This window comes from Dipodomys spectabilis, unplaced genomic scaffold (assembly GCF_019054845.1).
Source record: "Dipodomys spectabilis isolate Male_0828 unplaced genomic scaffold, ASM1905484v1 ptg000089l, whole genome shotgun sequence".
In the NCBI taxonomy this organism is placed as follows: Eukaryota; Metazoa; Chordata; class Mammalia; order Rodentia; family Heteromyidae; genus Dipodomys; species Dipodomys spectabilis.
In genome coordinates, this window is record NW_024870766.1 from 15,568,595 (window position 1) to 15,589,479 (window position 20,885).

Here is a 20,885-nt window from a genome sequence, read left to right on the forward strand (position 1 = left end):
GAGGAAAAGATACAAGTTTCAGATTCCAATATTTCTATAATACATGAAGACAAATCCTGGTTTTTAGTGTGACATATTGAACATATATTTTTATTGAATGTGCCTTTTGAGGAATATCCCAAATGTTGTGTTACCAACCCATATATAAAGTATTTTAACCATGATGCAGTGCTACTGAAGCCCACTGGGGATTTTCATTTATCATCTTACATTAAAAGCTTTGTCTACCATAAAGATGTTCTTCAAAGTTGATTTCTGTATCAGAATAACTCTGAGAACACACTTTTTTTTTGGTTCAAAGACTGTGGCTTCCTATGCAAAGTTGTGTATCCATATCCATGTATTTACAGTGGAAATCTAAACTACTTTTTCTTAAGGTTTTTTCCTTAAATATGTAAATAGCAAAGCTTCTGCTTGCACACTGATTGACTAAATGCTAAGCATGATAGGGATTATGAACGTGTGTATTACAGACCCTAACTGAATTCAAAGTACATCAAACTGTCATAGCTTATGGGATAAAAAAGATAATAACAAAGACATTTTTATGTTGTAACTTTAGTCAAAATATGGATGAAATTTAATAAAGTAATGCCAATGAAGAGAAACATATACCATCTTGTCAATATTTTTATTAAAAAGTTACCAATTTATGTTCATAGTTTAAAAAAAAGAAAAAGGGATATACATAGAAAAGTGTCCTCTATTCCCTCATTGTATTCCCAGGAGTTTACATATCAACCTAGAAATGTTTCATCCAGATAGGTATAAACATTTTTCATTTTAAAAACACATGTGAAATCATACTAGGCATGATTCTTTTACATATGCTTTTAAAAGCAACTTTATTCCATAGATGTCTTTCTACCTCAGTACTGTTAGACTTCATTCTTTCTAAAGAATAGCTTGTTATTTAACTAGTTGACTAAGTACATGGGACATCCCAGTATTCTGTACCAGGATCAATATGTAACATCTTTAAATATTGGCACAACTAATGGGATGGTGTGAGTACTAAGAAACATTTTTCCTGAAAATTTTCTATTTTTCATTGATTATAAATGAGAATATGTCAGGTGCTGTTGGCTCATGCCTGTAATTCAGGAGGTTGAGATCTGAGGATCTCTGTTTGAAACTTGTCTGAGCAGAAAAGTCCATGAGACTTTTTTTTTTTTGGGTTGGTCGTGGGGCTTGAACTCTGGGCCTGGGCACTGTCCCTCAGCTCTTCAGCTCAAGGCGAGCGCTCTACCACTTGAGCCACAGTGCCACTTCCGGTTTTCTGTGGTTTATTGGAGATAGGAGTCTCACGGTCTCTCCTGCCTGGGCTGGCTTTGAACCGCGATCCTCAGATCTCAGCCTCCTGAGTAGCTAAGATTACAGGCGTGAGCCACCAGCGCCCGGCTATCCATGAGACTCTTATCTCCAGTTAACAATCAAAAGCCAGAAAGTGCAGCTCAAGTGGGAGAGCCGTAGCCCTGATTGAAAAGCCAAGTGAGAACATGGGACCCTGAATTCAAGCCGCAGAACTGGCACACAGGGAGAAAAAAACCACCAAAACCAACACTCCAGAAACAAAACAATGATGAGAATATGTTCTAGAGACTGAAATAGACTCTTGAAAACAGTGTAGCTGGGGTGGACTTGAGAGCTTAAGTTCTCATAGCTACTGAGAGAACAAGGCCATTCCTGTGGCAGTTTGAAAACAATAAGTTAATCTTATTGTTTAATCTACTGTTACTGCAGAGGAACAACTTCAAGTCATTCCAAACAGAGGAAGGATATCAGACATAAAAAGGTCACTGCCATTTCATATTATGGAAATCACTAAAGTATCTCAGTGAATAGGTAGGAAGTAACTGCTTTCAGTAAATGCTCAATTTTCATTTGACATCAATAAAATGAATGGTCCAAAATAAACCTGAAAACCTGAAGTTAAAACAGGTTGACTATCTTATCTCAAATCATTTGGATCAGAAGCGTTCAAAGATTTTGGAGTTTGTACAGATTACCAGTTGAGCAATCCTAATCTAAAACCTCCTTATCTGAAATGTTCCAAAGTCTGAAAAACTGAGCATCATGTCAGATTAGGGATGTTCAGCCTGTACTGTATAAAAGATGGAACGTGGTGTTTCCTGTTTAAATTCAGCAGATGAAAGAAACCTTTTCTAAGGGAGATAAAGTTTCTGTGTATTAATTTTTGGACTGCATTACTTGAGAAAAATATGACTAACGAATCAAAATTTTGGAATTACTGTCACAACTTTTTCTTTCACATCCACATCATGATGATAAACTAAAGCTCTCATTTTCTGGGCGCATTCTTCTCCATATAATAGGAAAAACAATGAACCTTTAGGAAAAGGAGGCTGAATAGCTAAATGGCCTTCCATTTTGAGGCAGTTATTTATGTTGTGAAATAATGTAAGTACTCGAAGTAGAATTTCCTTTGCTACATGGCTGTCATAAAGAGAAAGGAATGATGAATCCACCTGAAAGAGGAAATAGTAAATTATCATTTTTACATCTTAAAACTGCATTTGATACTTTACATTAAAAAAAATCCCACCACAGAAAACCCTGAGTGCATACCTTAATCGTATACAGTGAGTACACCCTACATTATACAGTACGAGAAATAAGAGATTTGGTGTTAAAAATAATATTCTTTGGAACCTAGAGCACAGTCATTTATAAAAAAAAATTCCTTTCCTTTATAGAATCTACTGCAGTTTTCATGAGAATTCATTACTTCATTAAATATTTACTGCCCAGGCACAGGACTGGTAGACAGAATGGCAGACAGAGGTCCTTTATTACTGGAGCTGAGCTCCATTCTATCAACACCACTTTTTGCTTCCTTTAGAATACTTACAGTGGCTTTTAATTACCTTGTTTATGTGTCATATATTTCTGTTCATTAAACTAAGTTTTGGAAGAACAAGCAGCACCTTGTACACACTAGTGTCTTGGCACTCAGCCCGGCCTCTAGCATACCTAATCAATACTGCTATGGATATCAAGATACATATGCACAAAAGCCAAGAATAAAGATATGATGACCTAAGTATACCCAAATTGTGCAGAGAAAAAAAATGTATTCTTGTTATGGAGAATTTTTTGTTTGTGGTCAGTAATGGGGCTTGAACTCTGGGCCTGAGCGCTGTCCCTCAGCGATTCAGCTCTAGGTTAGTGCTCTACCACTTGAGCCACAGCACCACTCCTGGTTTTCTGGTGATTTATTGGAGATAAAGAGTTTCTTGGCTTTTCCTGCCCTGACTGGCTTTGAACTGTGATCTTCAGATCTCATCCTCCTAGATAGCTAGGATTACAGGCATGAGCCACCAGCACTGGTATGGAGAATTTTTTTTAATGACTTTTAAAATATGCTTGTTACAAGCTTTAAATATATATATATATATATATATATACATATATATACACACACATATATATGCAAAGAATAATAGCAGTACTAGTTTTCAGAGATAATCCCTGTGAGCATTTTTTTTGAGGGAGGTGTGTGTGTCAGTTGTGGGGCTTGAACTTGGCCCGGGCACTGTCCCTCAGTTCTTTAGCTCAAGGCGAGTGCTCTACCACTTGAGCCACAGCGCCACATTCGATTTTTCTAGTGGTTTATTGGATATAAGTATCTTACAGACTTTCCTGCTTGGGCTGGCTTTGAACCGTGATCCTCAGACCTCAGCCTGCTGAGTAGCTAGGGTTACAGGCATGAGTCACTGGTGCCCAGCTTCCAGTGAGCATTTTGAGGTGTGTGTGTGTGTGTGTGTGTGTGTGTGTGTGTGTGTGTGTGTGTGTGTGTGTGTGTGTGTGTGTGTGTGTGTGTGTGTGTATCAAAACAAATAATGTGATCTATTTACTTGGGCACTGAGTAGTCCTTCTGTCATGGCTGGGTTTTCAGACAAATTCACAAGCAGCTTCAAAACCTGAACCTGAAAAAGGAATGTTGGTTTATTTCAGACTAGCAAGCATGGATTTTCTTTTTCTCCTATCATGCTGTCTTCTCATGGTGTTCCCCTTCCAAAATTTTGCCTGTGCTTCGCATCAAGACCTGGCTCAAACTCTACCAATAAAGTCTCGCTCGCTCTCTGAACTTTTCTAATACAGGGCACTAGTCTCAGAGAAGTTATCACATGATAGTGTTCCTTATACCTTTTCCAATTACACTTCAGTCTCCACGCACAGACTTAACCCAGGGTAAATAGCCTGACATATTATTGATACGTGAAAAAATGACCCCTGGAACAACAACAACAAAAATCTCCTAAAGCTTAGCTCACTTTTAATGAAAATATGAAAAATTTTAAAGTTTGGTTACCAAAACAAACTAGATAATGTGGCCCTTTTTAGGGCCATGATAGGCTGTGATAAGTCTTTAAGGTTATCTTTTTTGTGTGTGAAAAATATTTTACAGCATTTAAATTGTTATAGGATCTAAATAATTAGCAAATAAATGATTTTTAATAAGTGAATACATAAAACACCAGCATTCTTGTCATTCCTAAAAATCAATAATAGAAATATACTAATAGAATTTACCTTTAAAGTCACATTTTTTTTTTTTTACAAAGACACTGGAAATGAGGAACAAAGGGTACTCAAGTCAGTAATACTAACAACTGTGTGACTCACCAGACCTACAAAGGAACGTATGTCTTTTATAAAAAACTTTTTTAAAAAAGGTAATAAATGTTTATTTTAGAATGTTTTTTCTTTCCCTCTCAGCACTAGGGATTGAAACTAGGGCTAGGCAAGCACCCCTAGAATGCTTTTTACTCCAGAAAAGCAGAAGGACAAAGGAAGTTCGCACATACTTCTCTTACAAAGTTTTGGTGATTTTTTTTGGTATGTATCTTATACTCTATAATTCCTTTGATAATGAACATTCTAATTATTAAGGAGAAAGATATAAGGTTTTGCTTAATCTTATTTTTACCAACTTTTACAAAACTTTACTGTTATAAAGATAATGTACAGAGAGGTTATAGTTATATAAGTCAGGTAATGAGTACATTTCTAGTTATGTAAGTCAGGTAATGAGTACATTTCTTTTTGGACAATGTTATTTCCTCCCTCTCTCCCAGTTTCTTCCTCCCATCCCCACCCATAAGTTAAACTTTTATAAAATTAATACATGGTCATAAAAGAATTCTAAATAGTGCAGAAGGGTAAAGTGAGAACAAAAGCTGGAGGCCTAGTCATTCTCCTAAGCTATATTCAGAGATCATGTTTTTCAAACAGAGACTTAACATATAAGTTGTTAAGGTTAAAAAAAAATTAAAAAGTCAAGAGATTTCTCACTCTTTGGGAGCTACTGTCAGACCCCATCTGGCCTCCACACCAACAATAAATCTTAGGAAAAAACACCCGGCTTACCATCAATGAAATGTTGGATTAAGAAAACAACAGCAGGGGCTGGGAAGGTGGCTCAGTAATAGAGCGCTTGCCTTGCATGCATGAGGCCCTGGGTTCAATTCCTCAGCATCACATAAACAGAAAAACCTGGAAGTGGTGCTGTGGATCAAGTGGTAGAGTGCTAGCCTTGAGCTGAAGAGCTGACGGACAGGCCAGGCACAGAGTTCAGGCCCCACAACCGACAAAAAAAAAAAAAAAAAAAGAAAACAACAGCAAAAGGTATGAAACAAATGAACCTGAACCTATCAGATAACCTGAATAAGTCATAAAATCCATAAAGGCTCACTAGTAGTGAGAGCAAGTATATAACAATAGGAAGAGCAATTGCTACTTAGTCTCCTGTACTAAAATATATTGCTATCTTCTGAAAAACATGAAGAAAAAAAAATAAGAGGACAACTATCATTAAACATACATACTGTATTCTGGCTTGAGCCCTCAAAAGTCTTATTATTTTTTCCCTTTTGTCACATGTGCTACCTGGTGGAGACTGGAGGACATTTAATCGAAATTGTTAGTTTCCACTATGTGTACTTAGTTCTATATTTGTTGTTACCGATCCCCTCCACCCCCCCACCCCCACCCAAATCACTATAGTATAGTGGTATCACTGCTGTAAGCAAAAAAAAATTTTTAAAGTCACTTTGGGTGTTATTTACTAAAAAATATCTAAAACACATATTCTTTCAAAAACAGATGATGGATGACTATCTAAAAGTTTACCTGCAAACTCAAACTTTAAACTCGGGGTGGGGGGTGGGGTGGGGTGTGTGTGTGTGTGTGTTGGGGTGGGGGGTGGGGTGTGTGTGTGTCGGGGTGGGGGGGTGGAGTGTGTGTGTGTCGGGGTGGGGGGTGGGGTGGGGTGTGTGTGTGTCGGGGTGGGGGGTGGGGTGGGGTGTGTGTGTGTGTGTGTGTCGGGGTGGGGGGTGGGGTGGGGTGTGTGTGTGTGTGTGTGTGTGTCGGGGTGGGGGGTGGGGTGGGGTGTGTGTGTGTCGGGGTGGGGGTGGGGTGGGGTGTGTGTGTGTGTGTGTGTGTCGGGGTGGGGGGTGGGGTGGGGTGTGTGTGTGTCGGGGTGGGGGTGGGGTGGGGTGTGTGTGTGTGTGTGTGTCGGGGTGGGGGGTGGGGTGGGGTGTGTGTGTGTCGGGGTGGGGGGTGGGGTGGGGGGTGTGTGTGTCGGGGTGGAGGGTGGGGTGGGGTGGGGTGTGTGTGTGTGTGTGTGTGTCGGGGTGGGGGGTGGGGTGGGGTGTGTGTGTGTCGGGGTGGGGGTGGGGTGGGGTGTGTGTGTGTGTGTGTGTGTGTGTGTCGGGGTGGGGGGTGGGGTGGGGTGTGTGTGTGTCGGGGTGGGGGGTGGGGTGGGGTGTGTGTGTGTCGGGGTGGGGGGGTGGGGTGGGGTGTGTGTGTGTGTGTTTTGCCAGTCCTGGGCTGGAACTCTGGGCCTGGGTGCTATTCCTGAGCCTCTTTGTGCTCAAGGTTAGCACTCTACTACTTGAGCCACAGCACCACTTCTGGCTTTTCTGATAAGTTTATTGGAGAAAAGAGATTCACTGACTTTCCTGTCTGGGCTAGCTTCCAACCTCAATCCCCAGATCTCAGCCTCCTGAGGAGCTAGGATTACAGGTGTGAGTCATCAGTACCCAGCTTAAGCTAAATTTTTATAAAAAAAAAAAAAATACTAGAATTGGTGGCTAATTTTCCAGCAGAACAAAAAACAAAAACAAAAAAATTTGTATACCATCCCAGAAAGAATGTATGGAGAAAACAAAACAAAATTAGAACATATTGTCTAAAGTCATAAATTGCAGTAAAACAGCTCATGACTGAGACAGATACAGACTCAAGGCTAGATGGCCTGGCTATGACCTTAGTCAGAATTCCTCCCAGGGTCTGGGGTTCTAAGTAAAACATCAGCAAGGGATTTTTCCTATAGCAGTCATACCACAGGATAAATACAGAAGTTTCCATGGGGCTTGAGAGTCTGGAAGTCATTTTGCTCCACTAGAGAGAGAGAAAATGTTGATGGGAACTTGCCTACTGGGAAATGACTGGAGAGGAGGCAAGACTGGTAAAAGGCACTCTTTTTTTTTTTTCTTTTCTTTTGTGTGTGTACATTTTTTATTGTAGAAATGCTGTACTGAGGGGTTACAGTTACATGAGCAAGGTAAATGAGTACATTTCCTATTGAGCATTGTTGCTGCCTCCTTTTTTAGAAAAGATACTCTTAAGAATATTCTCCTTTTGTCTCACTGTGTGTGAATGCCTAGAGATCTGTATAATTTACTATGTCCCAGTGGTTTTTTCATTTTTCTTTTTTTAAATCATCCGGTGTCTTAACTTGTAGATTTATAGGCACATTCTAGCTACCACCAATGGGGGAAACCATGCAATCTGAGAACATAAAGGTGCAATACCTATATGCATCTGCTCATATAAAATAGTATTTAACGAAATGGACTTCAGGAAATAAAAATGAGGTTTTTACGTTGTTGCTGTTTTTGTTTTCTTTTCCTTTTGTTCTTTTATCTGTCTTTGGGAGAGTAAAAAGGGGGCTCTGAAATAGTGGGACAAAGGGTGAACAAAGGCAGTATGGTACTTACTATACAACTTGTGGGTGGGGATGGGAAGGAAAAACTTGGAGAAAGCAAGGGAAAGGGGTGACACTGTTCAAAAAGAAAGGTATTCTTTATCTGACTTATGTAACTGTAACCTCTGTGTATATCACCTTTAAAATATCAATTTAAAAATGCATAAAATAATTAAAAATTACAAAGTTAAGAAGGCATGAATTGTTTTAAAAAAAAGACTCTTTTTTTTTTAAATTTTATTTGTGAACATACTGTACAGAGGAGTTACAGTTACATGGGCAGGATAATGTGTACATTTCTTACCAAGCATTGCAGCCTCCTCCTTTGTTTACCCTTCACATCCCTTCCCAGCCTCCCCCCTCCCCCCCTAATCCCAATCCAAAAAAAAGACTCTTACATTTACTTTTGAATGCTTCTGTGATGTCTTGGACCAGATCTAATGAATTTGGCTATAGAAATAGCCAACCAGATATACTTCAGAAACAGAAGCAAGATTATGGGGAGGGTCTCCTGATAATCCCATCCTGATAACCTCAGAAATCATTGCAGCAACTCAATTATTATGGCTTAATATTTGTTCCTTCTAAAAGGCTCATGAATTTTTCTGTAACTGTCCCAATGAACACAGACTATTATGTTAAAATCTGAAAACAATAAAAATTATCAGAACCTTTAATTAGTCTTTATTCAATTTTGTGCTACTTTATAAATGCACTAAGAATGCACATTAATAGGATTTACTCAAGGAACTTTCTTTCAGAGGTATCTTCAGAAATCCTACTTAATCCACTCTGTTGCCTCCTTCATCTGTGTAATGACTGCATGAACAAAGAGCCATCCTTCATATGCCTTATTCTGTTCACTTACTAGTGTGTAAAAGTGGTTTTTAAAGATTTGCAACAGGGGCTGGGAAAGTAGCTCAGTGGTAGAGTGCTTGCCTTGCATGCATGAGGTCCTGGGTTCGATTCCTTAGCACCACATAAGTAGAAAAAGCCAGAAGTGGCGCAGTGGCTCAAGTGGTAGAGTGCTATCCTTGAGCTGAAGAGCTCAGGGACAGCACCCAGGCCCCAGAACGGACAAAAGAAAGAAAGAAAAAATAATGTATTTTCTTGGGTCCATGTGAGGGTTTTTAATTAATAAATACTGACTACATTTAATCCTTTCTGAAGGCCATAAATTTAAAGATAGATAGCATGGAAATTCAATTTCAATTGTAATAAGCTTGATACAATAGCTCTTTGACTTTTAATTCATAACTGCTTTACCTCCTTCCTACCTTTGTGCTTCCATCTCCAGTAAGTAACACATGGAAAAGGTCAGCAATGGAGCGGCTCAGCATGTGCTGGTGGTCATTGGTAACAGTCATATTTGTTAACAACCTTAGCCCAGCCAGCTGCACAGCAGAGTTCAGGGGACCAGAGAAGATATCCTCACAGACTTGATTGATATATATCTGAAGGACAAAGAAGAGAAAATTAATCATCTTAGAGTCTTCTCAAACTTTTATTAAACAGTCACTTCTCTGCACAGTAGACTAGGGCAATTGTTCAGGATTGATTAGCTCCTCTAAAATATAATGGCATTCGACCCTCAAATTTGGTGATCTTTTAAAACCTGCCTTTTGTTAATACCTGCCATTAGGCTGGGCATTTTAGAAATATACTCCACTCAATCCAGAAGACAACTCTAAAAGAGGTAGGTGTTATGATGTCCATCTCACAACTAAAGACTTTGAAGTTTTTTAGGAGCTTGAGTTCCCTGTGCAATGTCAGCTAGCAGGTGAGATGTAATATCCAAGTTCTAGGAATCATGCTCTCAACACCAGTGGCCTCCCTTTTGTAGGAGTTTTCAAACTCAATCCACCTTTCTGCTTCTACTTTTCTAGGCACATCAGCATCAGGGGGAAGATGTAGGAGACCATTTTGTATCACATAAGAATCTCAACTACAGAGTCTGGGGTGCTACATCATGTCACAAATAATAAGGGACAATGTAAAATAGAATTCTTTGGACTTCTATCAAAAGTAAGTAAAGGAAAAAATATTTGCCCAAGGTGATTCTTATTTACCTACATATGATCTACTCATTATTCTTTTTATTTTTTAATTATCTTTAAGTAGTTGTGAAAAGGGTTTCAATTCAAGATGTCAGTTTATGAGTACATTATAATCTTGATCAGTGTCACCACTTCCATTAATCTTGTGCAGATCTACTCCCTATTATTACTGACCACTGGCAAAAAATAATGAACTGCCTGCAGTACTCCTATTTCAAATAGGAGAAAACTCAATCAGTATGATGAAAAGTTTCTTGACATCATATTTTCTATATCTGGTTATGATCTTTCTAGCTTGGATGAGTTGTTTCACAGATATTGGTACTTTCCTGATTAGAAAAAGAAAACTCTTAAATGTCACCAAAAGTTCTCACTGTTAAGAAAAATTTTCCTAATTTAAAGTGCTAAGAATGATTAACTGTCCAATAAACCATTATTTAAAAAAAACAGAAAAAAATATATCCATGTTATCAACATAGTAATGCAATAGCAATAAGCAAAAAATGATAAAACTTTAGTATAGGTTTAAGATCTAAATTACATTTAGAAGCCAACTGGCTCTCTTCGATTATATATCTATCCCTTAAAAAATAGCATTTCTTTAGTTCTTTATAAGTCATATCTTTTGTAAGATCTAATGTCTCTTTGTTTTGTCAGTCCTGGGGCATGAACTCAGGACCTGGGCACTGTCTCTGAGCCCCTTTTGCTCAAGGCTACCACTCTTACTTACTACTTGAGCCACAGCACCTCATCTGGCTTTTCCATTTATTTATTTATTTATTTATATTTATTTTTTTGGTCCTGAATTCTTTTGGGGCCTGAACTCTGGGCCTGGGCGCTGTTCCTCAGCTCAAGGCTCAAGGCTAGCACTCTACCACTTGAGCCACAGCGCCACTTCTGGCTTTTTTTTTTTTTTTTTCTGCTTATGTGGTGCTGAGGAATGGAACCCAGGGCCTCATCCATGCAAGGCAAGCGCTCTACCACTGAGCCACCTTCCTAGTCCACTTTTCCTTTTTATGTGGTACTGAGGAATTGAACCCAGAGCTTCATGCATGCTAGGCAAACACTCTACCACTAAGCCATATTCACAGACTGATACTAATGTCTTTCAAAGCATTTACTTTCAAAGTGTTCTGAACATCCTTTTTATATGAATCTTTTCACTGTTTCACTTCTAGTAATAAGATTACCACAGAGCTAACACAGTTATTCGACCTCATATTATTCCTTTCTTTTGGAATTCTCTTCTTCAACTACACTTATAGAAACAGACATTCTGAAGAGCCAGATTGGACTCCTCCCCCTCCCTTTTACAGAAACTTTGGGTAGGATTTTTCTATGCACTCAACAGTGTTTTACCTATCTTTCTTTAAATTGCTTCATCATGTTCTGCCTTGAACCACTAGTATTTGTGATTAGTTTTATCCCTCCTCACCTTTCTTAGAGAATGAATAGTACCCTATTATGTCTATTCTCTGTACCACAGAGCAGGAGTTCAATAAACATAGAATTGAATTGATATACTTTTAAAAAATATATTGAGGCTTTCAGATGTTATCTAATCTGCCTTGGTTTGTTTAACACTCTTAAACGAAACCTCAGTTATATACTGTACTTCTTATTGACTAATTTAGTCCCTTCTATCTCTGCCTTGTTTAGCATTTTTTAAAATAGTAATTATTGTCTAGGAGTTTGTTAACGTTTCAGTAACCATCTTTTTGTCATCTTCCAATATACAGGAAATCCGATGTATTTTTAATATTTCAAACTACTTACCTTTATTTTGATTTGATTTTCAACATTTACACTAAGGTTATTTAGTGCATTTAAAGCTTTCTCTTTAATGCTGTGGTTTGGATTGTTGATTTTGTCTCCAACAATTGGAATACCTCCCAATTCACGAATAATAGCCTAAGAGGGAAACAAAAAAGCCAGGAGTATAACTTCAATATGCAGCTCCATCTTGTGGCCAAAGGCATACAAAAGAAGCAAGCACAAGCAAAATTAAAGGTCAGAGTGAGAGCTGACAAGCTAGACAACCTGAATGGATTCAGGTATGTCTAAATCAATGCCATTCTTAGATGCCCAGGTTAGCTATCTCAACATTTTCCTCTTTTTGGCTTAAAATAATTACAATTAGTAACTGAAAGAGTTGAATAATAATTAAACATTTTCAATATCTTCTTAAAAATGGCTAAAATTTACAATAAACTTTGTCACTATAAAAAGCACTCCATCATAAATTCAAAATTTGCATTTAGGACAATGTTAACAAAGGACACTAGCTAGAAAAACATTACAAAAATGGCTTTACTTGTTCTCCACAGGAAAGGAAGTGGTGAGAAGGAACTATTCAAATTAGCCTTTTTAGTCTTCATGTTATCTCTACTTGGGGAAGCCATTCACATTCACTTGGTGGTTGTTAGTGTGGTCTAGGGACCACCTGCATCAGAATCACACTGATAAGATCTGTTACACAATTTAAAGTTGTAGCATTAATAGATTTAAATAAAAGGCAATATACTGCTAATTGCTGAATAGATACAGTTATGAATAAGATGTTGCTGATGACCAGCTTCATAAGGAATCTGGAAACATATAGATAATGTTCCTGTGAGGCTGTGATTTGCCTAAGTAATTACAGTAATAACTACAGTTAGTAACTGAAACATGTAAGCATAAGTTAGCCATATCTGTATAGATGAGGAAAGTGGGGTTCTGCAAGGTTAACTTACACAGAGTAATAATCGCTCCTAGTGTGTAAAAATTATTATAAGGAGCTTGTTTGCTGAATGAGGGTACTTACTTGGTTAGCTGAAAAGGCTGCACTGTTACCCAGAGTGACTAAGGCTTTTTCAATGAGTACAGGATCCTCAGTTGACTCAAGAAGGTAAAGGAGTTTTTTAAGTTGTTCAGCATTTAGGACATCATCATAGGAAGCATTCGTTAAGTCTTCTGCATAAAAGAATAATTAAAATTCATTGGAAATCAGTTAGTTAATTTTTTCTATTTTTACTTTTGTTTTTATTACCTTTAATTTAACCCAAGTAAGCATTCGAAGACATCTAGGTCTGGGCCATCTTCCCAATTACTTGTACAGAAATCTCTGACCCAGAGAAATGCAAAACATTAAGTTTTGCAAGGATAGACTGTATATGTGTATGTACACGCAGGTGCGTGCATGCGTGCGTGCACAACATGCCAGCCAATGCTGGGGCTTGTACCCAGGGCCTGTGCCCTGTCCCTCTGCTTTTCACTAAAGCTGCCACTTGAGCCACAGCTCCATTTCCAGCTTGTGCTGGTTAACTGGAGATAAGAGTTTCCTAAACTTTGCCTGTCTGGGTTGACTTCTAAAAGCAATCCTGAGACCTCAGCCTCCCCAGTAGCTAAGGGTAAAGGCATGAGCAGAGCTAGATACATATTTATATATTTTTCCCATGTGACAGAAAGGGAAGAACCTTTCTTCTTTTTCTTAAAACATTTCTTTAGGGGCTGGGAAAGTGGCTCAGTGGTAGAGCGCTTGCCTTACATGCTTGAGGCCCTGAGTTCAATTCCTCAGCACCACATAAGCAGAAAAAAAAAAAGCCGGAAGTGGCGTTGTGGCTCAAGTGGTAGAGTGCTAGCCTTAAGCTCAAGAGCTGAGGGACAGTGCCCAGGCCCAGAGTTCAGACCCCACAACCAGACCCAAAAAAAAAAAAAAAAAAATTTTTTTCTTTAAGCAAGCTTGTCATTATACATTCTTTTATCCTTTGATATAAATGTTGTTTTTAAGTAAAAGTCAGTTTTATAATCCAAAAATGAGTGTCTTTCTCAAGTGCTTGGAAGCCATCTCTCAGTGTAAAGATAAAGACCCAGGCTCATATCTGTGGGATCTTAGCCTAGGAATCTGCTTCCCTGGTTTAACTATGTACTTTACTTATCATAGAGCTGTCTTATCTTTCCTCTAGATAACATAAATGCCCCAATTGCCAGTGAATTAGAGGCCAGCAATCTATAACAATGTATTGTCAAGTCCTCTTATTAAAGCCACTTTGCTATTTACTTGATTTGCATCTGCCAGGCCTACACAGAGAGGTGAGAATTTTGTTTTGGACACCCATTGCCTGTGATGCTGTAGGCAAAATGGCTTAATGCCTGTTCCGTAATAAAACTGTTTGATTCTCTACCTTTGCGGAGGGCAGGTTTCTGGTTGGCTGATTTCATTTTTACTTGTTTTTCTAAGCTTCCATGACCTGAAACATCTTTCAGAACATTCAGCAAAACGTCAGAATTGTGAATGTGCCAATCATTTGGTCAGATCTATTGGACTTGTCTGCCGTGAGGGGTGTGTCTCCTGTAGACAATGGTTCCAGTTTCCAGCACCACACACACACACACACACACACACACACACACACACACACGAGAGATATAAGAGATGCTGGGCCACGAGGTTCAAGGTGTCTCCCCCTGTTGAGGCTGGGTAAACTGCAGGCAGAACTGCCCCTGTGGCAACCTTTCAATCACTCAGGCGCACGAATAATTTCATCATTGGCTCCAGCCTCTCCCCTCCCTCGACCAAGCCCACAACCCTCCCACAATCTCGGACATCCCTTTGCCAACACAAAGGCCCAGAGCAAGCTTTCAAGGGAGAGGTCATCAGCAAGCCTTTGAGAAGAAACCTCATCCACCGCTTTGACGTCCAGCGCAGGCAGAAGAGTTTGGGGCGATCTTTTTCATCCCAGGAGTGGTGCCGGTCGGGGGCTCTGGACCCCACATTCGCACAGGTCCGGGGTCGATCGCTCTCTCCACCCCGCCCGCTCCGCCGCTTATTTCACTGCGAGCACCGAGGAGCCACCGAGCCCCTCCCTGGCCCGGGCTGGCCTCGGTGCCCGTCCCCGTCCACCTGCCCCGTCCACCTGCCCCGTCCACCTGCCGGGCGGCCGCCACCCCGCCCCGCCTCACCTGCAGACCGCGAGGGGCGCAGCCCACGGCCCCGGCCGCCTCGCCGCGGGCCCCGCGTCAGCCTGTAGATGCAGTAGCAGGCGCCGGCGCCGAGGACCAGGCCCGCCGCCACCCAGCCCGCGTCGCGGGCGCCACCCATGCTGCTGCCAGGCAGGGCGCGGCGGAGACGCCGCGGGAGGCTGGAGGGATCGACGCTGAAGTCTCCCGCACGCGAAGGACCCGCGGAGGCAGAATGAAGACCTCACCTAGAGAAAGGAAAGGAGGGGCAGAACTCCAGTCCACGGAAGCCGCCCGGCTCAGATCCTGAGCCCTCTCACTCTTCCCGCCCAGTCCCAGCAGCTTCCTCCAGGGGCGCTGGTTCGGCGGGAAGCTCAGACTGCGCCGTCGCAGGAGGCTCGCCCCGCCCACGGCCCCGCCCCTCACCGCGGAATGCAGTGCAGGTAGTCTCTTCCCCCGTCCCCAAACACACACGGTTGCCAGGCAACGCCCGGAAGCGGGCGGTCTTCTCGAAGCCGCGCGACTGCTGTCCAGAGGCAAAGTGCAGATGCTCAGTCCGGCCTCTGGCCATGGCTTCGCTACGCACTGCCACCCCCAGGCTCAGGAACTACTTTAAGGACAACTACATTCCTCAGGTCTGCGAGGTACTGGAGTCTCGTGGGTCGAGAGTGGGGAGTGGAAGGGACGGGAGATCGAGAAGGAGAGGAAGGAGGGAAGAGCACAAGGAAAGGCGGATTCAGATTTGGGTACCGCGGATACAGAGCATCACAGACCCAGGAGTGAAGGTGGCTGAAGCGGAAGGTCGAGGGTGATAGACCCAGGGGCAGAGCTGCTATGAACTGTGCTTATTACCTTGCTCATGTAACTGTAACCCCTCCTTACAATTAAAAATGTTAAGAGTACATGTAGGCCAACCTGGAAGGTTTGGACAAGCGGAGGAAGTGCCCGAGTGACAGGAGAATGAGAGTGTAGTATGGTGAAGAGTGTCAGCGCTCTCTCTCTCTCTCTCTCTCTCTCTCTCTCTCTCTCTCTCTCTCTCTCTCCTTTCCCCTCTCCCAGCCCTGACATAAGGACCTGAAGTGGTTCTGTGGAAAAGAAATCTCACAATCAGCATTGTTTTGGGGTAAGAGGAATCTCCCAGGCAGGCAGACAATATACAGGTGAATTGTAGGCTTTGTTGTTTTAGGTGTAGAAAGCAGAGAAGTTTGTGGAAAATAGTTGAGAAGAACTTGCTCTGGGTTACTTCATGTACAGAACCGCACGTTTAGGTCATTCATAGCCTTGACCACCTTCATTTTATAAAGCAATGGGTTTGACACTGCCCACTTCAAAATGACACTGGAAATAGCCTGATACCCAGACATGCTTTTGACAGCTCTGTGCCTTGAATAACCACTTGGAGTTTGTGCAAGTTCTTAGCTCCTACAGAGATTTTTTTTCCTCTTTCATCTCTATTAGCTCTCTGGGCCTCCAGGACAGCTTTTCTGAAGAATACACCCTCTTTAATTCTAAGGATTACCTTAGCTTATTTTATAAAAGGTAATGTGTTAATTTGTGTTTATAAATATAATATAAATATGAATAATATGTTTATAAAGTAATGAGAGTAATATGTGTACTTAAAATTGGAACAAAAAGGATATGTGGCTGGGCGTCTATAATCCTAGCTACTCAGGAGGCTGAGATCTGAGGATCTTGGTTCAAAGCCAGCCCAGGGAAGGAAAGTCCATGAGACTCTTACTCTTACTCAGAAAACTGGAAGTGGTGCTGTGGCTCAAGTGGTAGAGTGCTAACTTTGAGGTAAAGAGCTGAGTGGACAGCACCGAGGCCCAGAGTTCAAGCCCCATGACCGACAAAAAGAAAAAAAATCTGTGTTGCAGTGTCAAATAACGTTAGTAAGAGTTGGTGAGTGCATTCCAATGAAATTTATGCAGCTTATGGATATGTTGTAATGCAATAAATTCTGGCACTTTGGAAAGAAATCAGTGTTTCTGTCTTTCTATATTTCTGACACATCACCACGAGGTATGTGTGGTGGGCTGGGTATAAAAAGAATGAGGGAGAGAGAGCTCATAGATCTGTGCACAGAAAGAGAAGAGTGTAGATGAGGGTATGAACTTTCCTATTCAATTGGAAGAATGATTTAGTTTAGCTTCTATTCTTTTGATGGTAATTTAGAAGTATTTATCAAAATGTGAAATACTAGTGTTCCTTGCCTAAGATTTTATCCTGAGGGGTCCTTCACTCACTTTCATTGCCACATTACCAGAAGGTGTAAAAGAACAGTTTTTCCAGCAACCCACAAACCATCTTAAACTCATTACTCAGTCCTCCTGATACTATTAAAGTGAATTCCATTCTTCCCAGTATCTCTTTTATTTATATGACTCAATTTCTCAGGAATTAATCTCTCCTAAAATCCACCTCCTAGGGCTGAGAGTGTGACTCAAATGATAGAGTGCTTGCCTAATGGGCCTTGAATTCAAACTCTAGTACCACCAAAAAATTTTTATAAAAAGATAAACTAGTTTGAAATCCATCTACTGGAAGTTTTGATAAATAAAGTCTTCATGAGATTTTCTTGTATATTTAACCTCTTCTGAACTTCACATATGTGTCATCAGTAAAACCTGTTTTTCACTTACAGTATCATTTCCATGCAAAGTTCTTTATTTAGTGAAGTCTGACTTTAAAAATACTAGTTTTGCATGGCCCACTAAGCTAACAATATGTTGATTGATTTAGAACCAATCATTTTCAAATACTCTCCCCCCTCCCCCAATTCTTTCACTCCTGGGAATCATGAATATGCCTTTTTTAAATAAAAAAAGCAAACTTCATTTTGCATACCTCTTTTGTTCTGTTCCCATTTTTTTTCATTCACTGCTCTCAATTTTACTAATTCTGTTTTATGCTATGATCTGTTCTGTAAATTAATTTCAGACAATATATCTTAGAGTGCTAATTGATCCCCCCCCCCCCCCCCCCGCCCCCGTCGGTCATGGGGCTGGCTTGAACTCTGGGCTTGGGCGCTCTCTCTGCACTCTTCAGCTCAAGGCGAGTGCTCTACTGCTAGAGCCACAGTGCCACTTCAGGTGAGAGCCACTGGCACCCAGATCATTGATTCTTTTAAATGCATTTGGGCAAGTAAAAGAATCCATCGTTCCATCCATTTTGTAACCTTTTTTTTCTTAACATGTTTATTATTGTTATTTTAAAGTCATTACCCCATACTCGAAATATCTAGATTATCTGTGGGTCTACTTTATTTATTTATTTGTTTTTTGTTGATCATGATTCTTGAACTCTGGGCCTTGGTGCTGTCCTTGAGCTCTTCAGCTCAAAGTGAGTGCTCTACCACTTGAGCCACAGCTCCACTTCAGGTTTCCCAGTGGTTTACTGGAGATAAGAGTCTGATGGATTTTCTTGTCTGGGCTGGCTCTGAACCTCAATCCTCAGATCTCAGCCTCCTGAGTAGTTAGGATTATAGACATGAGCCACCAGTGCCCGGCTATTGTTTATTTTTATAATTGATTATTGATCAATTTCTTGACTCTGAACATATCAAGTAAGAGTGATTTTATTGCATATTGTATAGAAATAGACACTTCACATGATGTATTCCTTCCTTCCCTTTCTTCCTCCTCCCTTTCTTTCCTCCTCCTCCCTCCTTTCTCCCTCTCTTCCCCTTTCTTTTCTTTACTCCCCTACTACTGAGTCTGACTCAGTATCTTGAACTTGCTTGGCTTGCTTACTTGGTTTGTCCTCTATCTACTTGTGCCTGTATCCACATACTTCCAGCTTTTTGCTCATTATTCTGGAGATAGAGTCTCAAGGACTTTTATGCCTCAACTAGCTTCAAACTTTCAGATCTCAGACTTCTGAGTAAGCTAGGATTACAGAGGTGAAACATTGGCAAGTAGATTTCCTTTCTAAAGAGGCAGTGATCTCTATACAGGCTGAGCTGAACTGCGCTGTCCCTGCATTTCAGGCATTTAGACTCAGTCCATGTCTGGCTTGTCCCATTTCTTGGGCAAAGCTCCTCTGGGCTTAAGATTGAGATGGTATCAGGTCTTCAAGTCTCCTTACTCTGAAAGACTGCAAGTGATACAGGTGTTTTTTCTCTAATTTTAAAAATTGTTATTATAAAGGTAATGTCCAGGGCTGGGAAGTTGGCTCAGTGGTAGAGCGCTTGCCCTGCATGCCTGAGGCCCTAGGTTCAATTCCTCAGCACCACATAAGCAAAAAAAGAAAAAGTGGTGCTGTGGCTCAAGTGGTAGGGCACTAGCCTTGAGCTGAAGAGCTGAGGGACAGCGCTCAGGCCCAGAGTTCAGGCCCCATGACCGGACCAAAAAAAAAAAAAAAAAAAAGGTAATGTCCACCCTTCACAGGTTTTTGAGCTTAACTGTTCAGCTTTCTTCCCCAACTACAGCTTTAAATTCTATCAAAAGTAGAGGATTAAGAGAGGCTGACTTGGTGGGGAAAAAAGGCCATGGGAACAATGATGAAGATACAGGGCACACAGGGCTGTTATTCTCACTAACTTGCAGTAACCCATCTTCATTTTAGAAGAACCCCCTGAAATGCCCATGCAGGGCTTCCATGCCTCCGAGGCCCTGCTCATGACTGCTGCTTCCTTTGCTGACCATCACTCATGGTTACTCTACCCCAGCCAAATTCCTTCCTTCCTTCTTTCCTTCCTTCCTCTCTTCCTACCATCTAGCCTTCCTTCCTCCTTTCACGAGAATATGGGCTAACACAGGTCAGGCATGGTGTAGGAATGTCTAATGATAGACATTCGTTGAGTGAATAAATGAATCAAGAAGGAAGCAAAGAAGAAAGAAAGGAAAAAAGAGAAAAAAATCCCTGCTACTTTGGAGATCATTGTTAGAAGTGCTCAAGAAAAGATGGACGTATTGAAACATGCTATCATTTCTAATAATCTTGTGGCATTTCATTATATTAACAAAGCAAAAATTTCAAAAGCAAAATAGAGAGAGCCTTAAGAATCAATACAAAATTGTAACCCCTCTACATGGTATTTTCACAGTAAAAAAAAAGACATAAAAACAAAGAAAAATCAATACAATTTGTATATTCTTAAAAAATTACAAGTGTGGGAGGACAAATGTTCATATGTAATTGTTTATAAATGAGCTTTTGAATTTAGTAATTGTTAAAATTTTCCTTTGAGCTAAAGGTCCGATGGTAACTCTGTCTTTTTCCAAGTGCCTTTATTTCTACCTTGAAGAAAGTAAGAAGAAGTCAGAAAGAATAACTTATGAAATAATAAAAACGTATGTACTCCACAGTACAAAACCACTGAGAATAATGATCAGCAATAAACATCAAAGAAATCAACTCTCAGGACTTTCTTTCCTTAAATGGTAGCTAGAGAGGCAGGAGTGGAACTGATTCTGGGGGTCAGTATCAGGTTTGGACATCAGGCAAGAACAGCTGCTTTCAGACACTGAGATAAAGAACCACTACCAGGAACTTTCCACTCCAGAAAAACATTCTCAAATCACAGATGTTACTTTGGATAAAACCAGGGCCTGGGATCAGTCAAACTGGATTAGAGTAAGTATGTCCAGCTGTGGCCCATGCAGCCACCACTGCTGCACACACTGTGCATGGAAAACAGGAGAGAGCACACAGGAAACACTAGCCACAAGCCCTCCTGTACCAGCACAGAGCAGGTAGGATGCGATGTGTTGCCTGCATTGTAGAAATCTGAAGAACAAACTGAGAGCAGACTCAAGACCACCAGAGAGGATGAAGAAAGGAATTAGACTCAGTTCCTTACTTCTCAGCTGGCTCTTTCCCTGGTTCTGGTTCCTCTTTAATGTTTTCTCCCTTTATATAAACTAGTA

General features: G+C 40.7%; 1 protein-coding gene across 2 annotated transcripts; it reads right to left on the reverse strand.

Moving 5' to 3' along the window:
* Nucleotides 1–1,484: 1,484 nt before the first annotated feature.
* On the reverse strand, nt 1,485–15,345 carry Armc10 (armadillo repeat containing 10). 2 transcript variants are annotated; one of them, XM_042684619.1, is made up of 6 exons: nt 15,016–15,345; nt 12,878–13,026; nt 11,848–11,982; nt 9,292–9,468; nt 3,879–3,950; nt 1,485–2,489 (listed from the first exon to the last, which is right to left on the reverse strand). In XM_042684619.1, the coding sequence occupies exons 1-6, from the start codon at nt 15,152–15,154 to the stop codon at nt 2,235–2,237; spliced, it is 927 nt and encodes a 308-aa protein (XP_042540553.1). In that variant the 5' UTR covers nt 15,155–15,345; the 3' UTR covers nt 1,485–2,234. The 2 variants fall into 2 exon arrangements, with proteins under 2 accessions (XP_042540553.1, XP_042540555.1); XM_042684621.1 differs by lacking the exon at nt 9,292–9,468.
* Between the last annotated feature and the right edge of the window lie 5,540 nt (nt 15,346–20,885).

Bases quoted from the DNA above. Each gene is read 5' to 3' on its own strand.
- Armc10 (XM_042684619.1), bottom strand. From the start codon at position 15,154: ATGGGTGGCGCCCGCGACGCGGGCTGGGTGGCGGCGGGCCTGGTCCTC. The intron at 11,983-12,877 runs GTAAGTACCCTC...TTTCCCTCTTAG, and splicing joins CAGCCTTTTCAGCTAACCAA to GCTATTATTCGTGAATTGGG. The intron at 2,490-3,878 runs GTAAATAGATCA...TTCCTCTTTCAG, and splicing joins AAGGACTACTCAGTGCCCAA to GTGGATTCATCATTCCTTTC.